The sequence below is a fragment of the Ursus arctos genome, unplaced genomic scaffold (assembly GCF_023065955.2).
Source record: "Ursus arctos isolate Adak ecotype North America unplaced genomic scaffold, UrsArc2.0 scaffold_5, whole genome shotgun sequence".
In the NCBI taxonomy this organism is placed as follows: Eukaryota; Metazoa; Chordata; class Mammalia; order Carnivora; family Ursidae; genus Ursus; species Ursus arctos.
This window is the reverse complement of record NW_026623067.1, coordinates 56,165,687-56,192,179: the sequence shown is the minus strand read 5'-3', so window position 1 is coordinate 56,192,179 and position 26,493 is coordinate 56,165,687. Positions and strand designations below refer to the sequence as shown.

General features: G+C 41.5%; 2 protein-coding genes and 1 long non-coding RNA gene across 8 annotated transcripts in view; 1 reads left to right on the top strand and 2 right to left on the bottom strand.

Moving 5' to 3' along the window:
- Positions 1–769: 769 nt before the first annotated feature.
- MARVELD2 (MARVEL domain containing 2) lies at positions 770–22,671 on the bottom strand. Of its 3 annotated transcripts, none has more exons than XM_026498839.4 (8): positions 22,557–22,671; positions 19,170–19,487; positions 17,586–18,749; positions 15,446–15,481; positions 7,143–7,291; positions 6,516–6,687; positions 3,197–3,247; positions 770–2,584 (listed from the first exon to the last, which is right to left on the bottom strand). In XM_026498839.4, the coding sequence occupies exons 3-8, from the start codon at positions 18,732–18,734 to the stop codon at positions 2,462–2,464; spliced, it is 1,680 nt and encodes a 559-aa protein (XP_026354624.2). In that variant the 5' UTR covers positions 18,735–18,749; positions 19,170–19,487; positions 22,557–22,671; the 3' UTR covers positions 770–2,461. The 3 variants fall into 3 exon arrangements, with proteins under 3 accessions (XP_026354624.2, XP_057163300.1, XP_057163301.1); XM_057307317.1 differs by lacking the exon at positions 22,557–22,671 and adding an exon at positions 22,365–22,467; XM_057307318.1 differs by lacking the exon at positions 22,557–22,671 and adding an exon at positions 21,764–22,248.
- Positions 9,218–22,230, top strand: LOC130542780 (uncharacterized). The gene is made up of 3 exons (XR_008957581.1): positions 9,218–9,563; positions 10,687–10,760; positions 20,814–22,230. It is a non-coding gene; the product is annotated as an uncharacterized LOC130542780 (long non-coding RNA).
- A 266-nt stretch (positions 22,672–22,937) lies between the features above and the next one.
- RAD17 (RAD17 checkpoint clamp loader component) overlaps positions 22,938–26,493 on the bottom strand; it is a 55,048-nt gene continuing 51,492 nt past the window's right edge. For all 4 annotated transcript variants that reach the window (XM_057307312.1, XM_057307313.1, XM_026498834.4 and 1 more), the window contains exons 16-17: positions 25,861–25,918; positions 22,938–23,723 (exon numbers count right to left, since the gene is read on the bottom strand). In XM_057307312.1, the coding sequence (XP_057163295.1) occupies positions 23,456–23,723; positions 25,861–25,918 (326 nt within the window). In that variant the 3' untranslated portion in view covers positions 22,938–23,455. The remainder of the gene's footprint in view (positions 23,724–25,860; positions 25,919–26,493) is intronic.

Sequence of the window (26,493 nt, the reverse complement as noted above, 5' to 3'; positions counted from 1 at the left end):
TCGGCACATAACGGGCAAATGCATGCCTGAAGAATATGTACTTTCTTCTTTCTAAGTTTTAAATATATTGACATATTCTATTAAGTTTCGAATTAGGATACATGTTAAAGTCATCTGGAAGAAGGAACATGTACAGGGAAATATCTTTGCTTCTGGATCTCTCAACTTGCTAGAAGTGACTGTTACGGGTTGAATTGTATCCCCCCCCGACAAAAAAAAGATCTAACCTCTGGTACATCAAGAATGTGATGTAATTTGGAAATAGGGCCTTTGCAGGGGTGATTAGTTAAGATGAGGTCATAGATGAGAGGGTGGGTCCATAATCCAATATGACTGGTGTCATAAGAGGACAGCCAAGTGAAGCCTGAGACACAGGGAGAAGGCAATGTGAAGGAGAGGTTTGGGGTGATAAACACACAAGCCAAGGAACGTCAAAGGTTGCCAGCAAACCACCAAAAGCTAGGAAGGATTCCCCACTGGTTTCAGAGAGAGCTTGGCTCTGCTGACACCTTGGTTTCGGACTTCTGCCTGCAGAACGGTGAAACAATAGATTTCTGTTGTAGTAAGCCACTTGGCTTGTGGTACACAGTGGCCTTGGCTTTGAATTTTTGCAAATAACGGGGGAGGAGGAAACTGTCACCTGAACATCATGACCTACAGGTTTTCAATGACTTTCCAGTTTGTTTTCTGATAATGGAAAATATTTTCAAGAACATGCCCAGTCCACACAGGAATGCTGGAAAAACAAACAACGAAGGGCACACAGAAAAAAAAACAAGTAGTTGAAATTTTAATATGCCTAGGTATTGACATAAAAAATTTAAAAAGTTAGCGTTACAACATTGCTTTTCAAAGATTAACATTTACAATTATAGGAAAATTAAGTTTCACAAAGTTAAATTTAACACTGCATTTCACTATGAATCTAACTCCTTACAATCTATCAAAATGGCATTATTTCATGGTTTTTTTTTCCTCTTTTTTTTTAAAGCATTGGTATGCTTCTTAAGTAAAATGTTAACATGGGGCCCTAATATGTAAAACAGAAAGTGAAGCTATTCCAGTTAAGGGGACTTCGAGAGGAGCCTCAGATTTCCCTAGGTGTCACCTCTTAAGACACTTAGGGTGTTAAGCATACTCTGGGAGCCACAACATTAAAATATTAACAATAAACACTAAATAAGATTTCGAAGATAAAGAAAAACTAGGAAGTCTGTTCAGTATCCAGTGCTTTTTTAGCCTCTGCTTTTCGACATGCTTTTCTTTGGTTTCATTGCTTTAGAAAATTCTCTCAACATTAATTGTTCGAATGGCAGCTCTGGTGTACTTCCGCACCTAGGAAAATTGCCACAAGATAGACGCTGCTGAATGGCATCCAAGAGCAATGATTTTTTAAAGACATTCTTTTAGGTGGCCCATTGCTCATACTAATAAAAATAAATCACATCTCCTTGGGTAAGGCCCCACAGCCAAGATAATGGTTGGGAAGATGAAGCATCACAATAAATCAAAAGGAGATTCTAAGTAAATGTAGGATCGTGGGGCCTTACCCAAGAGGGCAGAAGAGGCAACAGTGGTCACACAATCCTTGCACTGGATGTGTATGGGAAGGGCTGGGCTGTGGGGGGTGGACCTCTGTGCACAGTGACAGCGATTCACGATAGGAGGGGTGCGGTGGACCCCAACGGGCACAGAACCACAGGGAAGTATCTGCTTAAAGCTACATGTGGTAAGAGTTATTAACCGCAAAAAAAGAAATCCATGAGACACGTGGGCCTTCTGGTCAACTGGTTGAGCGTGCTCATTAAGAACCTTTCCTTCGCAGTTTGTTCATGTCATAACCACGTCTACGGATTGCATGTGCTAACGGACTGCGTATAACGTGCCAGGGTCTCTTCCAAGTGCTTCACCAACATCAGTCACTTCATCTTCATAACAACCCTACGAGGCAGGCACTATCGCTAGCTCCATTTTTACGGATGAGAAAACAGGCACAGAGAGATTGAGCAACTTGCCTGAGATCATAAGACTTGAAAATGTTGATTTTGGAGTCAAAGCCCTTTCACGAGAAGGCAGGACACCTCGGCTAGGAAGAGAAATGTGTCCTAGAGAAACCCCAGGAGCCGGCCTGAGTTAAAAAGGAAAAAGCAGCACCAGAATGATACCCTGTGTGCTCATCACACTGAGGATACGATTCTACACTACTTCCACCTCTAGCAGGATACATGTAAAATGTACGCAGATGAACACAGCATTTCTTCCATTCTGAGTAAAGGTCCTTGGTAAATTTCAATTTGTCTTGAAATGTTTGAAGTGAAATCATACTATCGTAGCATGGCATACCAGCTAAACCACCTAGAGGCCGATCCAGAAAGCAGGTGCTTCTCTATCACAGACTAGCATGGAAAAGGCAGTAAATAAATATTAAGTTTAATATAAAAAAAGTAGTTTCAAATAAGGTTTAAGAATGACCTTGTACATTCCAACTCATTACTTTATCATATTCTTGAATTCTTTGCTTTATGTGAGAAAGTTTATTCTTCAGATAATCACAGCGTTCTTTTTTTTCCAGAAATGTGGGATCCTGGAAAAGAAACACAACCAATATTTTAACCTCTAGTTTCCTCAGTGAAGAACACAGAAACGTATTATCACCCAGAAAGTGACGCTGCATAGCAGATCTCCTGCAACAGATTTTAAAATCTTTCTAAAAAGAATAACAGCTCTTTACACTTTTAAAGTAGATTTTATTTTTTAGAATACTTTCAGTTTCACAGCAAAATTGAGTGGGAAATACAGAGAACTGAGACAACTTTAACTTTGGTAGTTTAAAATATATCAAAGAGCAAATAGTAAGGACAGAAAAGATTAATAAAAGCTCTCTCCAGCCTCTACTGATCTGTGCAATGAAGGATGGAGTGAAAAATGTAAAATAACTTTTTTGAAGGAAATGTCATTGAAAAATTCTATATTGGTGCTCATTTCTCTAGGTTGCTAAAAACCAGGATGTAACAGAATGTGTTCAGGACAAAGAGGAGAAGAAAAGGCATTCAGGAGCCACTCCTGTTCTCTAGTAAGTAGCATCTGAAGAAATATTAAAAAAGAACTACTTTAGCTGAAAGAATCTAAGGTCTGTCAGCTGTCACCACTGTACCTGCATAAGAATATACTTTGAAGAAGAAAATGGTTTACTCACATTCTTTTTTTTCTTAAACTCTTCATGGATTCTTGCAATTCTCTCATGTTCCTAAAAATAATATATTGTATACTTGAATTAAAACACCCGCATTTACTCAAATCATATCTCAAGAATATCTAAGTACACTGGGAATCAGAACAGAAAATAATTTTTATCTAAGACTATAATGAAAGTATTCACACACTAAAATTTGATTCACTGGACAAAGATTAGAGGGCTTACTATCTGCCACATTGGGATCTAGGGGTGAACAAGAGAGAAAGCCCCCCCCTCACCCTCACCTGCATGAAACCATCACCAAGTCCCAGGGCCACTGCATGCCAGCTGTCTGGCCCTGGGCAAACCGTTTATCCCAGGACTCCATTCTCTTACCAGTAACCCCAGGTACCTCATAAAGTCGTGAGAAGTTTCACGTATTTGAAATGATCCTTGTAAAGGGCTTGGTATGTAATAACTACATTACACACTGGGATTAAGGGGTTGAGACTATTCGACTTTCAAAAAATAACTAAAGAGGTTTCTTCTAAGACACATTTACAATAAATATGAAATTTGTTAATGGACTCAACAGTCTATCCGAAGGGAACGGATTACCAGGGCAATTTACCCATGTAAAACCTGTGCTTTAGAGTGGTCAGACACTGAAGACCTAATAAATAAAATAGAAAAGATAATAATGTTTGTAGTTCTAAAAGCCTCCCCTGAGAACATTTCTCATCACCCACCCACATTCTTTTTGCAACATATTTTAATTCTTTTGTGCCTTTTGCATGAGTTTCATCTGTGCTTTGATTGTTTGCCAGCATCGAGGTGACGCTGCTAATTCAGTTGTCACCTGTCTGAAGAGGTCCTGGGCTGGGAGTCAACCAGCTGCCCGCGGCCAGCAGTGCTGTGACGGAGATGTGGGCAGAGATAAGAACGGCAAAAACTATCCTAGGGGCTGCCAGAGAAATGGAATTTAAGACTGTGAGGACCGGACAGATTATTTCGAGCAATATTCTTATTTTATAGACTTAGAAAAAGTCATGCGATTAATTTTTCAAGGGCACACAATCAGGTCTGCGAGAGAACCTCTCCCTCCAAACCAGCCCACTGGGCTTTGGAAACCTCCCTGGGGACCTGTGAGGGAATGAATGGGCTTCCCTCAGGCTCCCGCCCACAGCAAAGCTCAGCAGTGGCCGATGAGAGGTTCACTTTTGTGATACAATGAATATTTTTACTTTAGAGAGGGACTTGAGGAGACACCGAGACTAACTGTGGCCTTGTCACCTGGCTACTTCCTTACCATGCTGTGTACAAACCACAGGAAATGACTATTGTTGATACTGTACAGAAATATCACGGGAGGACCCAGTCTCAGCCCTATATAACAGGCCCCTCCCAACCCTCAACTGCAGACCCACATGGCCGAGCCCTTGTCCATTCACACAAAGCCCATAAACCAAGCCCTCTGGGTCCAGGCTCAAAGACTACACAGCACGATTGGAACCAGCTTGCTCTTCCCAGCCTGTGCCAACGCAGTCTCCTGGGGCCTGCTCAATCCTTCCTGCACTCCTTCAAGGGCCTATAAATTTGGGCATCCTTCTTGGACCCGTGGACCCTGTTTGTCTTTCAAATGGTACTAAGTGACCCTTGACCTGCAATATTTGCTGGATTTTTCCTGCTTCCTGGTACTGGCATCTCATAGAAAACACCATTCCTTTGCTCCAGGAGTGTGAAAATGATACTACTCTAGATATTTTGGCTTAGAGAGCTCAAAATTATAACTGATTTAAATGTACACTTATAAGTCTGCAGTCAAAACAAAGATGCTCAGTCAATATGGCTCTCAGAAGAATACATATATGTAACATACACATATAAATATATATATATGTTATATACATACATTAACTTGCTTGACATTTGTTAAAAATGCCGTGAGTTTTAAAAATTTGAATTACAGGGGTGCCTGGGTGGCTCAGTTGGTTAAGCATCTGCCTTTGGCTCAGGTCATGATCCAAGGGTCATGAAATTGAGCCCCGCATCAGGCACCCCGCTTGGCGGAAAGCCTGCTTCTCCCTCTCCCTCTGCCTGCTGTTCTCCCTGCTTGTGCTCTGTGTGTGTGTCAAATAAATAAAAATTTTTATTAAAAAAAATTTGAATTATACAAACAATAGCTTAGATGAATATATCGTCTTTTAAAACATTAGCATATCACAGACAAATGTTCATCCCATTATTCATAACAGCCAAAAAGTGGAAACAACTGAAATGTCCATCAGTTGATGAATGGATAAACAAGATGTGGTATATACATACAAAGGAATAAATACCACAAAAAGAAATGAAATACTGAATCTACCTACAATATAAAGGAACCTTAAAAATGTTATGAAAAGCCAGACACGAAAGGCCACGTGTTATATCATTCCATTTATGTAAAATGTTCAAAATAAGCAAATCCAGAGACAAAAGTACATTAGTAGTTGTCAGTGGTTGGAGGGGCAGGGATGGGGAATACGTGCTGATGGGTATGGGGTTTCTTTCTGGAGTGATGGAAATGTTCTGGAATTAGGGGGTAGTAATGGTTATACACCTTTGTGAATGTACTAAAACCCTGTGAATTGTTCAATTTAAAAAGGTGAATTTTATGGTATGTGAATTGTGTCTCAATAAAAAATGTACATCTGATTAAAAATGCCACGGATTATCAAGGCAACCTGATTTCAGAAATATTAAAATGCGATAACCACTACAAACTCCAGAACATTACAGAAAGTGACTGAGTCCCAGGTGACTGCTGTAAGCTCCCTCCGTCACCATCACAGTTATCTATCTGCTGTGTGCCCAGAAGCTCAGATCTACTCTCTGTCCTTACACACTGTGCTCTTTGGACCTGGGGTGCTAACCGCTTGCCCGTTACTTACCCCTGGAGAATCTGGAGAATGCATGACCCCCAGTTGCTCCCCTACACCCTGCCCACCCTTTGTGAATAAATCTTTTTCAGATCATCTTAGTTTGAGTGTGACATCAGTCTCCTTTGGGACCTTGAGGGACTCAATATGTATCTTAGGCAAATTTGTTTTTTACTTAAATAAGAAAATAAAATGATTGTTTTATAACTGTTAATAATGGTTTCATAATTGATGGCAAAACACACTAAACTGTATAATGTGAACTGTAATCCTGACTAGTGCCCTTGCAGACCTCAAATGACTTTCTCAGACACAGACAGCAAATGCACATGGTGATTACGGCTTGCCCGCACGTACGTGAAGGTCGGATTTCATCCTCCCTTTCTCGGGGCTCCTCCTGGGCAGCTGCAGGCACTGACCTGTTGGTTTTCCGAACAACGTGGCAATCTGCTCATCACTGCATCCAGCTCATCAAACTTCCGCAAGACGGCCTGGACTTCTGCAGAGAGCTCTTTGTACTCTGAAAACTGGTCTTGGAACACAGCTTTATAGCGCTCTCGTTCATCTTCTGTCTGAATCACAGGGTATTTTCTGAGGGAAAAATTAACCAACGTTGTAACTTTTTCAATGAAAACAGGCTGAATGGGGGGCGCCTGGGTGGCTCAATCGGTTAAGTGTCTGCCTTCAGCTCGTGGGATCGAGCCCCACGTCAAGCTCCCTACTCAGTGGGGAGTCTGCTTCTCCCTCTCCCTCTGTCTTCTGCTCTGCCTACTTGTGTTCTCTCTCTCTCCCTGTCAGATAAATTAAAAAAATCTTAAAAAAAAGAAAAGAAAGGTAAACAGGCTGAATGGGAAATCAGCTTAGCTTATTCCTCACTGACCATGCCATATCTTCAATTTAATGTACTACCTCTCTGAGAACAAACAACTGTTTAAATATAAATTTTTTAAGCAGAGAGCATGAACTTGGAGACAAATAGGAAAATGAAATGCCCAAACGGGATCTCTCCGTTTCTACTTCGAAGAAGGATTTAAACTGACACTCACGCTACATAGTCGGGCATCACGATAGGCTTAGGGATGTGGCCTGCGGGGATGTGTCCACTCAGAAGTTCAGGTTTCATTTTTGTTGGCCTCAATTCTTTGAAATTAACTTCTTGTTCTCTCAGTCTGTCACCACCGGTGGCCACATCACACTACAGTTTGGGAGAAAAAGAGGATTTGTTTGTAAACAGAGGCAGAGGGGGAAAAAAACCCATGAATTTATCTTAGAAGAAAACGGGGAGAAGCAGGAGGAAGAAAAGTAGAGCAGCCATTAACATTTCACTTGAGAATTACGGGTTTAATACTCACAAAGTTGTTCTGAATGACTTTGTAATAGCTAAGGGGAACCACACTGAGGTACAGGACTACATGCCAGGTAACACAATCATGTGTACGTCAAGCGTGGATGACGAAATGTTAAATGTGGGGTCTCGAGTACTTTATTTAGGATTTATATACCCTAACTAGCTATAAAAGAATACAAGATGTAGGGCACCTGGTGGCTCAGTCAGTTAAGCATCTGCCTTAGGCTCAGGTCATGATCCCAGGGTCCTGGAATCGAGTCCCATATCTTCTCCCTCTGCCCCTTCCCCAGCTGTGATCGCTCTCTCTCTCAAATAAATAAATAAATAAATAAAATCTTAAAAAAAAAAAAAAAGAACATAAAATGTAGTTCAAAATAAGAAATTCGGGGAAAAAATGGAACAAGGCTACTTATTTATTTATTTTTTAAGATTTTATTTATTTATTTGACAGAGAGAAAGACATCCAGCGAGAGAGGGAACACAAGCAGGGGGAGTGGGGGAGGGAGAAGCAGGCTCCCAGCGGAGGAGCCTGATGTGGGGCTCGATCCCAGGACCCTGGGATCAGGCCCTGGGCTGAAGGCAGATGCTTAACAACGGAGCCACCCAGGCACCCTCGGAACAAGGCTACTTAAATGGAAAGAGAAAAAAATGTCACAGGGACCTTGAGATGAATCAACCCCAAGTAGGGAGTAGGTCAGAAAAGGAGACAAGTTACATTGTTTTCATTACCTGAAAAGGAAAGCAAGCAAACCCAGAGGAAAGGCGGTGGAGGCCTTTCCATTGTCCAAGAGTCCTGAACCTGTGGTTTCCTTGTTTAAGTCACCCTGGTTTCTCAACTGGAAAGTTCTTAGAGGTCTTTTCAGCAAAAAACGGTACATTCAAAAGAGGAGAAGTACCACAAGATGAAATGGCCCAGAGGGGCAGTAGTGGGGCACAGGCCTCTAAGCTCTAAAATACTGACACACAGGAAGCAGGAGTGTCAATGCCCAGAGGAACCCACTCTGGAATGGGCAGGCTCACATGGATGTGCAGCTTTGGGGGAAGACCGTTCAGGAGCCCCAACAGGCAGTGTCCAGAACACCGACCACACTGGTGAGGCTGGCGGATGCCAGGAGAGGGGTTTCTGTTTTACACGGCAGCAAGGTTCAGAGAGGTTAAGTAAATTTTCTAGGGCCTCACAGCTGGGAAGTGGAAAAGCCACAATTAAAACCCGGAACTTTTGGGGGCATCTGGGTGGCTCAGTCCATTAAATGTCTGACTCCTGATCACAGCTCAGGTCTTGATCTCAGGGGTTATGAGTTTGAGTCCTGGCTTGGGCTCCACGCTGGGCATGGAGCCTACTTAAACAAATAGGGGGTGCCTGTGTGGCTCAGTCGGTTAAGCATCTGTCTTTGGCTCAGGTCATGATCCCAGGGTCCTGGGATCAAGCCCCACATCAGGCTCCCTGCTCAGCGGAGAGTCTGCTTCTCCCTCTGCCTCTGCCCATCTCCCCTGCTTGTGCTCTCTCTCAAAAAACAAACAAACCAAAAAACAACAGAATTTTTCAGCTTATCGATGCTTTAAATGAATAACATGAGGAAGGTTTACTTAAATGCATACTGTTCAATCCTAAAGTGCCCTGCAATTCTGGGAGCTCCCTAGCAGTAAGCCCCCCTCCACTGGCCCCTTGGGACTTCAGCACTCGCTTGTTGAATTAAACTTCCTGAACTAAACAGAGAGCAGCTTGGGAGGGTTCCCACTTGGCTGAAAACAAACTACAACACATTTTAAAACTTTGCTCTCTACCTTGCCAGGCATGGCTTTAAAATCCTTTTGTTTCCTGATTTCCCTACCTCCGAGGCTGCCTCTGACGTTTGGCTTAAGATGAGCTCATCCTAAAAACCACCAGCTTTTAACTCCCCAAACAGCACAGCCCACACATTAGACGGCGGCGAGGTCAGCTAACCAGCCCTGGGACAGGGTTATGCAGAGGAGACGCGCGCCCACGGGGGAACCAGATAGACTCAGTGCAGGAGGCACACCAGGCCACTGGGTCCCAGACAGCAAGAATGCAAGTGAGGTGCAGGAAATCCCGAGGAAAGGAGATTACACAGGAGTACTTCAGGGAACACCTTCCAAGGTTAGTATTCTTCTTCTTCTTTTTTTTTTTAAAGATTTTATTTATTTATTCAACAGAGATAGAGACAGCCAGCGAGAGAGGGAACACAAGCAGGGGGAGTGGGAGAGGAAGAAGCAGGCTCATAGCGGAGGAGCCTGATGTGGGGCTCGATCCCAGAACGCCGGGATCACGCCCTGAGCCGAAGGCAGACGCTTAACCGCAGTGCCACCCAGGCGCCCCAGTATTCTTCTTCTTTGTCTCTACTTTTTAAGATGCCATTTCTTCAAACTAATGAATTCTTACCTGTTTGATCTTGATAATGAATTACGGGATTAAAAAGAGGGGAACAGGGACGCCTGGGCGGGTCAGTCAGTTAAGTGTCTGCCTTTGGCTCAGGTCATGGTCTCTGGGTCCTGGTATAGATCGCCGCTCAGTGGGGAGCCTGCTTCTCTCTCCCCTGCCCCCCACCTCAACCCCCCCCACCCCCGCTCATGCTCTCTCTCTTCAAATAAATAAATAAAATCTTAAAATAAAATAAAATGAGGGAAACCTTTTTTGGCCTTGATAAAAGGCTTTCTATTTCATGGCATCCCTCCTTAGCTTCTAAATATTTAACAATCTATTTGCCACGCAGCTGGCTGGGGACCTGCGATGGAGTATGCTGACCCTTCAGAGCTTAGCAGCAGCCCATGGTGTCCAGTTCAGGTTTCCGGGTCATAATCATAAATTCTGCCCAGGGAGAATTTGTTTCCCTAGGTACAGTTTTTCAAGCAGGAACTGTTCATTTCCCTTACTTGCCCATCCCTCATTCCAAGATTCACTTTTTAATTTAAAAAGGAGCTTTAAGAAGTCAGAATATTTTCACAGAGCCTATTTCATCTGCTTTAAATTTTTCTGTTTTTATGCTCTTAACATTTTCTTCCGCTGTACTTGGGTGAACCTCACTGATCATCAATTCAGAAAACCTTATTGAGAAAAAAAAAAACAAACCTGAAAGTACGCATAAGACAAAGAATCAAAACCTCTTTAGGCTCTTATTTGAAGGATGCGTAGGGCTCCAGCCCTGGGACACACCACTCTCAAACAGTATTCCTGACTACAAACACACGGCCCCAGATTTCATAGGAACTTTCTTTCCTTCTAGCAAAAAACGAGTCCCATCAGCAAATATCAGAAAAGCTTTACTGCAAGGCAAGAGAAAGTAATTAAGCAACGGGGGTAAGTAATGCTATGGTTATAATTACTAAGCTTTTCAAATTAAACAATGCACTGATGAGGAGGGTGGAGGATAGACATATTGGGTGAAGGGGAATGGGAGGCCCCTTCCAGTTAACTTATTCAAATTAAGGGGATGAAAGGCACAGCATAAGGAATACAGTCAATGTAATAGTGTTGTTTGGTGACAGATGGCATCTACACTTGTGGTGAGCACAACATGACATATAAAGAAGTCGAATCACTATGTTGTACACCTGAAACTAATGTAACACTGTGTGCCAACTAATTTCAATTAAGAAAATGCCCTAGATGAAAAGGGACTGAATATGTTGCCAAGTTAGAAACAGTGTGCATTTGTCCAAATGCTGAGTCTCTCTCCCTCTGAGCACACCATGCACTAATGCAGGGGCCCCGATCCCAAACCCACACCACCACCTTCAATGCTCAGATTAGATGCTGACTTTTCTACTTGGAAAAAAATATGTCCAGCACTTAGGGATTAATTAGAATTTGTTTCTGTCTCTGTTTGATCTTACTTTATGTCTGTATATTTCTTTTTAAAAATGATCTTATTTGCTCTTCAAAAAGTGTATTTGTTAAGATACAAAATAAGTTACAGGCCAGTAAACAGTTCCAAACGAGGGACAAGAACTTTAGTTCAGAGAGGGTAAGTAACTTCCTCAGAATCACAGAGCTAGTAGTAATCAAATTCAGATCTGCCTGATTCCAAATTTTACTTTGTCTTCATCATACTACACTGCCTCTCCTGTGTAGCCTGCCAGTTCTTCCCTACTAAGAACCAGGAAGGAAGCAGGTGAAAAATCCATGAGAAATTGGAGATCCAATCTTTTCTACAAGGTTCCTAGTAGGTAAGTCCAATAGAAATTCCCCAATTAAGTCACGAGATCCCCTCCCAGAGGTCTGCCTCTAGAATATACCTAAATGTTGATCCACTGTGATTCACTTCCCAGGGAAAGAGCCCTGTGAAAGGGTTCCCTTTGCATTCAGGTCCTGTATCTTCAAAGAGTGTTAAGTTAACAGGACTGGTATGATTTTCAAAGGAGCCCTAGGAATGGGGTTCTAACTCCACTAAGATTATTCCTGACTATTCCAGGACCTCTCAGGAGCCAGGACCCTGCAACACACCCTGGACATGCCTGTACCAGCCTTCCAGGGCAGCCTGAAAGAGGTACCCTAGCACTTGCTGGCTGATTTCCCAAATCCTGTCCTATCTGTGGAGTCTGCTTCAGCCACATTCTCACCAATGACGCTGACCACCCTAGCATTTGGGACAACTTCCCCAATTCAGCCAGGCCTTTTGGGTTGACTCTACTCTGCACTTAACCCCATTGGCAAATCCCATTACTTCAAAGGGACTGATGAGGAAACCCATAAATTGCACAGTGGAAAAGAATGACCACCATTGCCACTTCACTGCCACACTACAGGCCTGAGAGATAGTCCTGTCCAGCTTGTTGCTGAACAATCAACATCTGCAAAGTGCACACCACCATTAACCCCCACAAAGCAAATAGATTCTTAAGGCCCTGAGGATGATCTGAAACATACTTCCTAATGCTAGCACTCTGACTTGCTAACCCTGAAATCAGATTATGCTATCACTTGTTCACAAGACTGTCAACTTTTAGAAAGTGAATTTCCTTAAATGTAATATATATAATATAATTTCTAGACCCCTTTTCCATTATACATAGGCTGTGTAATCCTGATCCATCTCCTAAAATCCTTTTAAACTTGGTATTTTCCACGCAGTGAGCGTTATTTTAGGACTCTCACCGGGCTGCAATGCACTCATGATGGTCATCCCTGGCCAGGGTGGGGTTCACGAGCTTCCCAGTCAGTCCCTCTGAGGGAGTAGGATTTACGAAAGGGTTAAGGCAGTACTGGCAATCTGGAATGAGAGTATTAACAATGATCTGGCCAAACCACTCTCATGACTCCTAACTGGGAAGAGTACTCCCTTTATCTGGTCAAGGTCACTAACACTGAAAGGCAGACCATAGGTTAAGTTAGGGAAGCTGCACTTAAATCTCAGACAAAGGGCCAGTGTTATTAATTATTTAAATATCAGCTCTACATTGCTTATGTCAAATTTATTCGAAGTAATTATTTATTAATTTAATTTGTTAAAAACTTTAAAAATTTTGAATAGGTAATATATACACATGATTCAAAAGTCTAATAGGGTATATGATAACAAGTAAGTCTCCCTCTACCCCTGTCTTCCCACAGTTAGGCAGTGGCCCTCCTGAAGGCAACTACTATCTATCTCTCCATCTATCTATAGAACAGTTTAAAAGGGAACGTTCATTTCACTCACTCTGACGTTAAGTACCACTGAGTTAACAAGTCTAACTGAAATGCACATCCTGAAAGCAATAATAAATAAATATTTAAAACCAAAGCACAAGGGAATTAGGAAGTTAAAACAAAGTACAATAAAAGCAAATAAAAAGCCACAGGCACACAGTCATACCACGCTAGTTCTATGAACAACGTTTCAAGTGCATAGGTTTGTAGCACTAGGTCCGTGCTGCCTTGTGAGCGAGGAACTTCGATAATCTGTAGACCAACGATCCCAGCCTCATTTATCCCATGCCTGGTTGGTCAGGGCTGCTCAAGTATCTCATGATTTCTAAAGATTTATGGATCCTGGCAAGGCTCAACTGCAAACCGCAATTCAGATGACTTAACAGACATGTCAGAAGTAATTTAAGGCAACTGACCCATTAAAAACTGTGGCTAATTACAGATCTCAATTGCTTTGACCAATTAACAATGCTGAATTTGAGACATTATCGTAAATAAATTGATTTCCCCAGGAGATAGCAGAGAACACAAATCTCACTCTCCCTCTCTCTCTTTTTTTTTTTGAGAAACACAAATCTTTAAGCAAGTTCAGTTTTATAGTTCTTGCTTACTCTCTCTTTCACACATACACACACTCTATTAACATTTTGGTGTTTTCTTTTTCACTGGATTTGTAAGCCCCTGGGAAATGGAGATGGTGTACCTCGTAGTAGTCCTATCACTAGCCCACAATCTTACTGGGACATGTTTGTTCAATGAATGAATGAAGACACTGATGTATTAATCATAATCCCTTGGACAAAGTGTCATTTGTCCACTTCATAAATCCCTTACTTTACCGTGAACAAAAAATTTTCATATTGTATTTGTGTTATAGAGAATAAAGTTCAGAAAAAAAACCTATAAAAGGTATTTTCAAAATGCATGCACTTAAAGGACTTGTATAAATTAGCAACTCAATTAAAAAGTAGACAGGATACAAACAGTTAAAAGGGAAGGAAAAGCAAACATAATCCGTGAAAATGCTCAATTTCACTCTTTATAAGAAAAATGCAAATTATAACTACCTTAGATATCATTTTTCACCTATCAGATTGACAGATGTCAACAATTTTCCTAACACTGTGTTGGTCAAGGTGTGAGGAAGCCTATGGTGCTCCTGGCAGTGGAAGTTGGTAAAACTCCTATCCAGCAATTTGGCAATCAAAATAAACACGTACATTCATACAATGCAATACTATATAGCTATAAAAAGAGAACGCAGAAGTTCTTTACGTACTAATAAGTAAATACCTTAGAAATGTATTGTTAAGAGAAAAAAATAAGGGACGTAACGGTGTGCATGGTATGCCAGCATTTGTGTGAAAGGGGGTGTGTGTGTGTGTAGGTATACATATACATTACATATACTGATAATATAAACACACGTCTGAAAGGAAACACAAGGTACTGATAACAATGGTTCCTTCCAAGTGGGAGAGCTAGGAAGCTGAGGCATGAGGTGTGAGAGAAAACTTTGTATTAGAGACCCTTTGAATTTTGAACCAAATAAATACACCCCCTTTTCAAAGAAACAAATCCAAAAGTTGGATTCTCAACTTCTTGCTTAGAAATAACGACCAATATCTTTAAAAAAGGACTTTTCAATGTGGTAAAATTATGATTATTAAAATATATTAGGTTTTTACATATATGTAAATAATTATAATAACAGCATCTCATTTAATCCTCTTGTCAAATACATGAGGTAGGAATCAATTATTTTTAAGATTTTTTAAAATTTATTTTCATTTTTATTTTTTTTAGGAATCAATTATTATCAGTCCAATTTTACAGACAAAGAAATCAAGGCATGGAAAGGTAAATACCTTGACTACTGCCATGATGTTAATCAATTCTGGAATAGGAATTTTCTTCCTGCCACAACAAAATTTAGCATCTGAAAGCAAGGTCAGAAGGACAGAAAAGAACAGCAAAGAACTTTAAAAAGACTAAGGAAAGTTTGAGAGAATCCCCTTGACTTAAAACATTTTTATTTTTTTAGTTAAATTAAATTTTTAAATTTAATTTTAAACATAAGGAGAACCAGCTGTTCACTTGCATAATCTTTTAACTAACAAAATGAAAAGAAGCTATAAACTACAGAACTTATAGTTTTGCCCAACATACACCATGTGCACGTCTAATTTGATCTTTTCATTATGAGAAAAAAGCTGAAAGTTGAACTGGATGTTCAGTTAGGAACTCAATGTAATAGATACACTTTCACAGACAGATGATCTACTCTGTAGGTAAACAGAGAGAAGAGAAAGTAACAATCTAGACATAAAATACAATGTGAATTTTATTCTCACCATTTTCCTTTTGGATGGCAATGATGGCTCACTTATCTAGAACGAAAAAGAGTTAAAATGATTTTTCAGAGGGGTACGAGGCTACTTTGTGAATATTTTCATCCATATGCATTTATAGCCCAATCTGGTTTCACAGATGTTGATTCTCTACTTGACAGATGTCCCTCCTTCTCATCTGGGGACTTTCCGTGGGCTGGCGGAGGAGCTGGGTTAACCCTAACTCCTGTCAGTCAGGAGCACACAGCAGAGTTGGAGGTACAGACATGAGAGAGACTATTAGGTAGATGGCTTTGAATTACCTAGAGATTTTATTTATTCTTGGCTCCCATTACCTTTGCAATTAAGTAATTTAGAACAGTTATAGTTGTAAAAGAAATAGAAAAAAAACCAAAGGCCATCATAGCCTCTAACGTTTAAGAAGTTACAGTGACATAAAAAACGGGCACAACCTCCGACATGAGAGCTAATTCAAGCCTAATCAAGCATTATAAAAAGTCTTATGGAGGGCGCGCGAGTGGCTCAGTCTGTTAAGCATCTGTCTTCGGCTCAGGTCATGATCCCAGGGTCCTGGGATCCCTGAGTCAGGCTCCCCGCTCATGGGGAGACTGCTTCTCCCTATCCTCCCCGCTCATGCACTCTCTCTCTCTCAAATAAATAAATAAATAAAACCTTTAGGGGGAAAAGTCTTAAAGGAACAAGTTCTGAGAAAGGAGAAAGAAATTAATGTATTATGTTGATAATGATAGTCATTCTCATGTAGAATTTTGAAATGACATTAAGAAGTCTGTTGTTACTAGACTTACATAAAATCATGATGAAGTGTGTGTTTCACTCTCTGTACTTCACACTGATTAGAATTTGAAATTATTTTGTACACACAGATGCTTAAATTGGAGACATATGCTTAATGTGCTGAGATAGATTTTTAGAAATAACTTGAATCTATGTGGAGCTCTAGTAAGATTAATGTATTTTGTGATGAGAGAGTATGGATCACAGTGAAACATGTTAAAGTCCTTTGTATAACACATACGGTACCTGTTACAAAATTAGTGGGTTTTTTTTTTTTGTTATGTATAAGATTCCTGCGAAAGATTAAACACGAAATATACAGGTGAGTAAATAGGTTACTGAGTAAATAGGGCAGGATTTCATTTTTATCTACAGTTTTGCCCACATACATAGTATTTGCAATTATATAGTATCTAGGAAACCTTTGGAAAGTGGGAAAAGAAAAATGCATAATAAGTTGACTCAAAATTAAGAAAAAATTAAGACGTTGGCAGCATAGGAAATTCTACTACACACTCCTCCTTAGAAGAAAACAAAACATTAACTTATTTCAGGGTATAATGAAGATAAAGGAACATAGTCTAACATTTTTGCTACTGTTCAAGTAAAATAATTTTAAATATGGCTTTTATATAATCTTATCCTCCAGGTATCATTATTATTATTAATAATTTTCCTTCTTCTCCTTCTTCTTATATTTAGTTAGTTAAATCCTAGAAATAAGAACAAGTGCCAGGCTCCTATTCTAATTTGGGAACATTCATCTCCCCAAAATAAGAATGAAACATCAAAATGCCTGGGCAAGTTTTCAGAGTATGTTCATTACAACTCAGCTCCTCAATACTTAAAAAAAAAAACCAAACGTGGTTCACTGTGCTCTTATTTGATTTTATTTAAGTTACTGGAAGAAAGCGCCACTGATCGTAACATATAAATGAGCACTTTCCTCCTATAGCCAACAAATGTTTTTTATTAAGCTTTACCACACTAAAGAATCAACCCCATTCTCAAACTTACTTTAATGAGGAGACATTTATTGTACTGAAAATGGCATTATTCTTTGTTGCAAAAATTGCAAAAATTTAGTAGCTGTGTTTTCGCCTTAAGCATCACAGACATAGTGCAGCCAACGAACTACACACTGTGTTACACGTCGGTGACACACCACAGTGGGTTATGCCACCAAAAGCAGGTCGGATACTGAGCTCGGACTTTCGAGTTTCAGATCATTAAAAAAAAAAATGGCTTTTATAAAAATCTTTGTTTTGACAAACATACATATTTAACAAGGGAGAAAATAACAGGAGGAAAAATTAAAGAATGAATGAAGGACAGTGAAATTCCTTACCTCCTGTTGTTCCATGTACTCCCTATGTCTCCGAGCTGCCTCGTGCCTCCACAGCTTTAGGCACACCAAGGCACTAATGAGATAAACAATCATGGTGACAAACAGGAAGATCATTGCCGCTATCTGTCCTCCTTCCACGCGGCAGAACAGTGCATTCATCGGTGTATTAAATAACGGGTAGTAGCAGAGTCCACCTCGGTTGGTATCATTCACGTAGACTATGGCGGCAGCCATGTACAAAATAAACAAGGCAACGTTAATTCCAAATTCAGTTAGAGGCCACCAATTAGAATCCAAGAGAATGGTCCGATAATACATGGACATGCCGAGAACCAGAATAATGACGGTGGCGATCCAAGCTAATCCAGCAACCACGAGTATGAAAGGGGTTTTGGGGCCACTGTAGTAATAGCCCCCATACGTGCTGCCCAGGCCACCGATGCCCCCCATGCCATAGGGCTGTGAATATCCAAACAGGTTGTACCACTCGCTGTCCTTGTAAATGTAAGCTGTGACACAAGCAAAGACGCCAGCTCCCAAAAGCAGCTCCACCACGCCCAGAATCCGCAGCAGGCCTGCCCACGACTTCATGTAGGAATACCTCAGGTTATACTCTTCCACCTTCTCGCTATACGTTCGGGCTGTCTGCGTGTGTCGGCCTACTGAACCATAGGGATCCTGGGGAAACATTGCCTCAGACTCTTTCGGGGAATTAAACGTTCCTTCGGACCCTCCGCAAGGATCTTTGTAAGAGTTGGGGGGCGAATGGTGGTTTGGTCTTGCTGGAGAGGCTGGAGGTGAACATTCCACTCCATCCGAGATGTATCTGATGTCAGACACCGGCTTATCCCATTCCGGGTCCTTTTTCTTCCCTCTGAAGAAGTTCTTCCAGGACTCAGGAACAAAGCGCCTTATGGGTTTGAGATCTGGTGCTATGGCCGGTTCCTCTGTGTCACTTGAGTAGAAGTCTGGGCCGAATGGTGGCTGTAACGGGAGAGGGGGTGGTGGCAAGGGATCAGCACTCACAGCCAGCTCACTGCTGCGAAGAGTCTGGAGGGTTCCTATGGTGCCATCTTGATAGGGTGAGTCCCTTGGGACTTCATCATAGTGCCTGTCCCGATTCCTGGATCTTCCATCATTTGACGACATTTGTGACTTTTACACCTGTGGCCAAGATCAAAGTTATTGCTTATGCCTAGTTATTGATTCTTTCACTAATGCCGATCTTATTCACTTAATGGCAGATAATCATATTTAGGAAACCAATATGATCGTGCCTAATTATCATGGTATGTAAAAATGATAATATAAATATTTTAAACATATACAGCATATTAGCCAGGGATAGCATCATCATTCTATATGATTTTAAGGGCAATTAAGGTTAAAATCTTAGTTCTGAATTAAAACACTTGTAAGTCTAATTTATTTATGAGCCCGATAAACAACAAAGCTAAATTTTAATAGTACAGGATACTAACACATCTCAAGTAGAATCCTTTCCTCCAACACCTAAGTCAAGATATTTAATAGCTGAGCATACCAAAGTTTGATGCGTCAGCAAATACTCCTCATTTTCATTACCTCAAATCCGCTTTGGAATGGCCCGGGAGAAGCGGTCTGTTAAATACAGGGACTAAGGAGCCCCTTTTTTTCTCAAATCAGGGAAGTCAGTTTAGGGGAGTTGCTTCTTCCACTCTAAAATATTAATACTTGATACTCGATTTAAAAATTGAATTCTCAGAGAAAAAAAAATCACTGAAGGTTAAGATTCCCCCAAAAGTACAACACAGAACCACAACGAATATCATGTGTAGCACTCTTTCCAGGGCGGCCACCTAAAGGCGATCTGCTGTTGCCATAACAACACTCAGACAGTATTGCAGAGGGTGTTTGATCCACCTAAAAAATGAAGCAGAGAAAAAGCACTTTTACTAGAACTGATCTCCTCCATGAAATCAGTGACCTGGACTTGTATACACTAAGAAGGACACTATTTGCTAATGTAACTACTAGGTTTGAGGCACAATGAATTTCTCCCTCAACACTGCTCATGAGCAAGTACTTACCGAAAACTCACTGGGCATAGAGCACTGTACTTGGCACTATGAAGGGAGAATCTCACCTTTGTGGTGTTGAACCACTTAGAAATTCCTCAGGCTTTGGTTTTTGTTTTGTTTTGAATTGAGAGAGAGAACAGAGGGAGAGAGAGAATCTTGAGCAGGATCCATGCCCAGTGCAGAGCCTGATGTGGGGCTCGATCTTCTGACCCTGAGATCATGACCTGAGTCAGATGCGTAACTGACTGAACCACCCAGGTGCCCCCCGAAGGCTATGTTTTATTTCATTTTGTAAAATGGAGACCTATTGTTCAACAAATACTCACCAAACATCTGCTATGCACCAGGCATGCTAAAAGTGTATCAGTGAACAAAACCAACTGAAATCCCTGCATTCATGGAACTTAAGTCTCCACGGGGGGCGATTACAGATGATAGATAAGGGAAGTAAAATATATCAGATGCTAAAGAACAAAGTTAAGAATGGTGATAAGGAGCACTTTGCCGGCAAGGTGTTACAATTTTAAATAGAATGAGCTGGGAAGTTTTCATTGAGAATGTGACATCTGAATATAGAAATGAAGGAGGTGAAGGAGGAAGCCAGACAGGTATCAGGGGAAGAGGTCCAGGCAGATGGAACAGCTAGTGCAAAAAGCCTTGAGGCAGGAGTGCCTGGCAAATTCAAGAACTATTAAGTCGTGGAGGCCAGTGGGGCAGCAGCAGAGTGAGTGAGAGGGTAAGCAGCAGAATTAAGTCTGTCTGAATCGCTAGGGCCTTGGGAACTATTGGAAAGGATTTGGGCTTTTACTGGGAGTGAGATGGGAAGACAAGGGAGCATTCTGAGTAGAGCAGTGACTGGATCTGATGTGCTTTAATAGGATCACTCTGGATGGTTTGTCCAGAGTACACTCCAGGAGACAAGGGAGAAAACAGGGAGAATGGCTAAGAGGCCAGTGACTGAATCCAATGGACCATGTTGGTAGCAATGGAGATACAAAGAAGTCAGATTTTTTAATACAGGGCATTAAAATTTTTGTATTACAGAAAATTTCAAACATAATAAAAAGTGAAAATAGTATCATGAACCCTATGTATCCATCAATCAACTCAATAATGATCATTTTATGACCAACCCTGTTTCATCTATCCCTCCTGTTTATTCCTTCAGCCAACAGATTACTATGAAGCAAATCTCAGACATCAGATCATTTCATATGCAACATTTCTCCACCCCTCCAAACTGGAGACAGCCCTGGGGACAAGCAGCCTGAAGAGTTTGAGATACCCATCAGAAATCCCGGTGGAGATGTCCAGTAGGCAGTGTACACACAGAAGGGTAAGTACTACCATAGACTAGATCCTGTCACCCACGGAATGGGTGAAAATGGAAAGAGTTCTAAATTTCTGGGTCTTCTAATGGGGTACTCCAATTTTAGAGAATTAACTGTGCTAGTTCCAGCATGGTGCCCAATGCAAAGCAGGAGCTCTATAAATGACAGCAATTCGCAGTTATTTTTGTCTCTGCCATTTATCTCATGTGTCTAAAAACATTTATCTCATTTTAAAAGAGATTTTATTTATTTACTTGCCAGGGAGAGACACACACAGCACACACACAGGGGAAGACGAAGGCAGAGGGAGAGGCAGAAGCAGGTTCCCTCAATCCCAGGACCCTGGGATCATGACCCGAACCGAAGGCAGACGCTTAACCGACAGTCACGCAGGCGCTCCTGTGTCTAAAAACATTTAAATTCTAGAAATGCACGGTACTACTAGAGTTCTGAAATACATTTTCCTAAGAAAAGTAGAAGCAAAAGCACAGAAATAACTTCAGCAAGTTTTACATAACTCTGTATCTTTGATATATATGCATTTAAAGGCTATCCCATTGCTTAATTTAACACCCAGGTGAAAAAGTGTGCTTCACTGTAGCGGATTTACTTCATCTTCACCTGTGTAAAGTGGCTCATTTGAATTATTAGAACACCTTATCAATGTTTACCTCATAAAAATAATTTTTAAATAAAAAGCAAAAAGTAAATGCGGAGAATCACGGAATAACAAAATACGTGATTTTGGAAGGCAATGGTCCGCGGTCCTCGACCACACGGTGGTTACCTGGCTACCCCTCACGAATCTTTCAGGGGGTCACTGAGAGCCCCCGCAGATCCAGTCTTTGTTCTGGACGAGCCCCGGGACTCGGGCTCCATGCTGTTGGAACACACAGCTCCGAAAGCCACAGCGCTGGGAGGACAAATGGTTTCCCCAAGAAAGTGACACCGGAACCGAACTTGGTCGTCTTTACAAAACCAGAGGCATCGCTTTAGCGAGCTTTAAAGTTTTGCTGGGCCCACGAGACGTTTCGGGGCTTCCTGGAGTCGGGAAAACCCCGAGGGTTTTAACCTAACCCACGCGTGAGTGACAAGGGACACCGCTCGGCGTCCGCTCCCACCAATCTGTTTTCGGGTCTGCCGACCCCAGGCAGCGCTCGGACTGCGCGTCTGACAGAAAACCCATTCTCGGTCCGTCGAGATGACGCCCCAAAGCGGCCGGAACTAAGTCCGTGCGCAGGTCGGGATCCGAGGATCCCCGCGCCCGGGAAGGGCGGCGCCTTCGCGGCGGGCCGGGCGCGCCTCGCCGCGCACCTGTCTCCTGAATGAAAGCGGGCTGCTGAGGGGCCCTCCTGACGCGCAGGCCCCGCTCTCCCCGGGGCCCTCACCTCATTCCGCGCCTCGGTCCGGCCTCGGCCGCAGGTTATGGCGGGGCTGAGCGGCCAGCGCCGCGGGCCCGGCCGCGCGCTCAGTGGCCCAGGGCCTCTGCTGCCCCACCCCGCGCACCTGCCGGGGGGCTGCCGGGCCCCTCCCCGTCCGCCGCCGCCTCACGTGGGCCCCACCCCCCGGGACCCACTCACCTGCGCGGCCGCCGGGGAGAGCGCGCACGCCGCCCACGGGACTGAAACCCGGCTCTGCTCCCGGGGCGGGGCCGGGCCAAGTTTGCCCCGCCCGGCTTTGTCAGGCCGGACTCCCGCTCTGGGGCCCGGGAGGGTCGGGGCCCGCCCCGCACCTCCGAGCGGCGGTTACAAGCCCAGCTCCGCCCGCGCCACGGCGCTCGCGCACAGCTTGGAAAGGTAGTAAAAGGTGATTAGTCCCGCCAGAGAGTTGTCAGGGCAAGATTGTCATTCTCTTCCCTATTTTTGAAAAGTTAACAGCGGATAAAGGGAGATTCATGTACCACGCGCAATGATACCTGGCCGACAATAAATGTTTGGAAATAGTAAAAGAAGAAACGAAAAGAAATTCAACATTTTAATTTTGATATAAATTAAGTAAATACTTTTTCAAAAAGCATCTAAAATAGTCCACTGTACAGCATATGAAAATGGTATTCGAGAAGTTAGAGACCATAAAGAAACTGTGGATAAGGCACAAAGTTTATTTACACTCATAATTGCATACTAAACTGTTTCATAATTCGTATTTACAACCCCATAAAGTTTTAGTATTCTGAATTATTCCTTCACATTCTTTGATATTTGGCATAATGTTCAAACACACTTCATTCACACTGACCTCTCCCAACATCACTCACAAGACGAAATAAATACTAGAGAAAAAAAATTAAGATATTATTTGAAGCTTGATCTTCTGTTTACTTCAAAATGACAGAGAAGTCAGTTTCTTGTGCTGAAATACTACAAGAGTGAAGAATTAAACTGTCATTCACTTGAAAAGTATATTCTCTCTACTAAGATACCACTGAATAAAATGCACACGAGTCCGCCAAGTAGCAACATGACCGGCGAGGGCGTTTCTATGTCCCATCACTCTCATAGTCTTCTATTATCAGCTCTTCTTCTTCTTCCACGTCCCCTTGCGCAGAAAAGGGCTGAGGCTGGCTGGCAGGCAGTTCACTCCCACTATTTTGACTCAAAGGTAGACAGCACGTTTCAGGTTCAGCAGTTTGAGTGGGTTCTCCCAGAGCTTCCTCTGCAGGCTGCCCTCCATTAAGCTGGGCTTCATCGCCACTGTCCGGGTCTATCAAGCCAGGTTCTCTGTCTGTTAGGGCTTCCATTTTCAACCTGCCAGATTCATAATGCAGGCAGCAATAATAACCAAAAAAGAGGATCTTTTTAAATTATACCATGTGGGTGAGAATTATGAAGCCATCTTTAGTCTCATTTACCTTGACTATGCTCGCCGTTTAGCCAACCCCTTTAGTTTATTTAACGATATAAACAAAAGTACAAGAAGGTAAATGACAATGTGAAAAATCATTACAACTTACAATACAAATGACTTCATTAATGTCTTTGCTAAAGAGTTCTTATAAATTAAAAAGAAAAAAATAAATAGAATAGAAAAATGGGTAGGGGCACCTGGGTGGCTCAGCTGGTTAAGCATCAGATTCCTGATTTTGGGTCAGGTCATGATCTCAGGGTCGTGAGATCAGGCTCCAAACTGAGAGTGGAACCTGCTTAATATTTTCTCTCTCTCTATCCCCCTGACCCTCCCCCACTTTGTGAGGGCACATGCACGCACTCTCTCTCTCTTAAAAAAAAGGAAAAGAAAAATGGGTATAAAACATGGGACCATTTACATAAAAAATACAAATGGTAACTAGTAACTTTAAAACTTAACTAGTAACTTTAAAAACTGAAATTAAAATAATGAACAACTACCATCATCTTTAAGATTGGCAAAGACCTTTTATTTATTTACTTAGTTATTAAAGTTTTATTTATTTAAATAAACTCTACACCCAATGTGGGGCTCAAACACACAACCCCGAGATCAAGAGTCTCATGCTCTTCTGACTGAGTCAGGTGCCCCAAGACCTTTTAAAAGATTGTAATAAAACCCAGAGCTGCCAAGAGCTAGGAGAAACGAATATATTGATATACTATAAGTGGACATAAAACTGGCAAAAAATTCCTGGAAATAATCTGGCAATATAGAGCAAAGGCTTCAGAAAAGTGTACATCCATTGATCCAGCAAGTTTATTTTTAGGAATATATCCTATGTAAATAGCATTTGATGTCCACAATGATTAAAGCTACAAGGAAAACTGTGATAAAGTTAGAAATAAGCTAAATGTACAAAAATAAGGTGTAGGTTGTATTACAGGAAACTAGAGAACTATTAAATATTAACTATAAAGCTAAATATTAATATTTAATATTGTCAACATGAATCAACGAAAATGTGAAAAATGGTCATCATGATTGTTTATTTTTTCATTTAAGTAATCTCTACACCCACGTGGGGCTCAAACTCAAGACCTGGAGATCAAGAGTCTCATGCTCTATCTCAACTGTGCCGGCCAGGTGTCCCTAAATATGGTCATCACGAATGACTGCGATAAGTAGCACTGACAAATCCTGTCTCCCAAGCTGGATCAAGTAGTTGAACCAATAATAGTTAAAAAGCCCTTTTAAACCTTTTTAAAATCCCTGAGTACATAACTTGACCTTACAAATAAGCTAAGTAGAAATGAAATCTAGGTGTTGTTAATCACCGATATTTGCCCAGAAGTGATTTTTCAATAAAAAGAACAGCACAGATAAAGATTTACCTCTCTATATCTATGTTTTTAAAAAATTTGTCTGAATCTTCTAAGAGAAATAAACAAATAAATAAATTTAATTAATTAATTAATTTAAAAAAGACAGTGCTTTTGTGATAGTTCCTGGTCGCTGCAGGCTTTAAACACAGGCTAAGTACACCTCTGGGCAGGAAAGGTGAAAAGGGGTTTCCACATATGCAAGATTTGTTAAATGGAGGATTTTAAAAATCCCCTTGCTCGGGGCACCTGGGGGACTCAGCCATTAAGCATCTGCCTTTGGCTCAGGTCATGATCCCAGGGTCCTGGGATCAAGCCCCACATCGGGCTCCCTGCTCAGCAGGAAGCCTGCTTCTCCCTCTCCCGCTCCCCTTCTCGCTGTCTCTGTCAAATAAATAAATAAAATCTTAAAAAAAAAAAATGCCCTTGCTTTTAGGATTCCACATGTGAGCCAGTGAAAATACACTGCTTTATGTAATAAAATGATGGATCTACAATGCAATCATATGGTCATTAATCACTGGGAATAATATGTATTTCTTGGATTTTACAGATTAATTTTACTGGCTATATACTGAATAAAGAGATAACACTCAGTGAAGATTTCAATAACAGGTCTTGAAACAGGTTTTGAAAGTTAAAACAATGAGTTTACCTTCCAAAGTGTCGTTTTAGAGGAAGTCTTCCGATATCTTGGATAAAAGAAATTTGAGCTGAAACAGATTTTTAAAAAGCTTTAAACAGACAATTCTCTGAAGATAAACAAATGGACAACAAGCAAATGAAAGGGGAATAGAAGAGAATTAGGATTTTTTTTTAAGAAACAGCTTTTTGATATGGAAAACTGAGTTTGTGATCCTATAATCTGAATTTCTAACTAGTAGATAAATGATTCTCTAGATAATTCCAATGTATGTAGTCTAAACCACTACTAGATACTAAACTGGGAAAGGTTAGAATAAACTCTGTGGTGTTAGGCTGAAACAATGTATTGGTGTGAACTCATGGTTTACACACACACACACACACACACACACACACACACACACTACCTAGGTTTGTTCCACTGAAACAACCTAGACACAATGATACGCCAGTAGCAAGGACCATACCTAGTGTCCAGATCCTAATTTCTTTTTTTTTTTTAAGTAACCTCTAGGCCCAAAATGGAGAGTGAACTCACAACCCCTAGATCCAGAGTCACATGTTCTATTGACTGAACCAGCTAGGTGCCCCCAGATCCTAATTCTAAATACCATTTCCACTATAAGGAACCAGGGCTCCTGAA

What these genes read in the sequence shown, in the direction of transcription:
- MARVELD2 (XM_026498839.4), bottom strand. Translation starts at nt 18,734, where the DNA reads ATGTCGTCAAATGATGGAAGATCCAGGAATCGGGACAGGCACTATGAT. An exon ending in GTGATGCCCGACTATGTAGC is followed by an intron (nt 6,688 to 7,142) that starts GTGAGTGTCAGT and finishes TTTTTCCCTCAG; the next exon opens with AAAATACCCTGTGATTCAGA. An exon ending in GTTGTTCGGAAAACCAACAG is followed by an intron (nt 3,248 to 6,515) that starts GTCAGTGCCTGC and finishes TATTATTTTTAG; the next exon opens with GAACATGAGAGAATTGCAAG.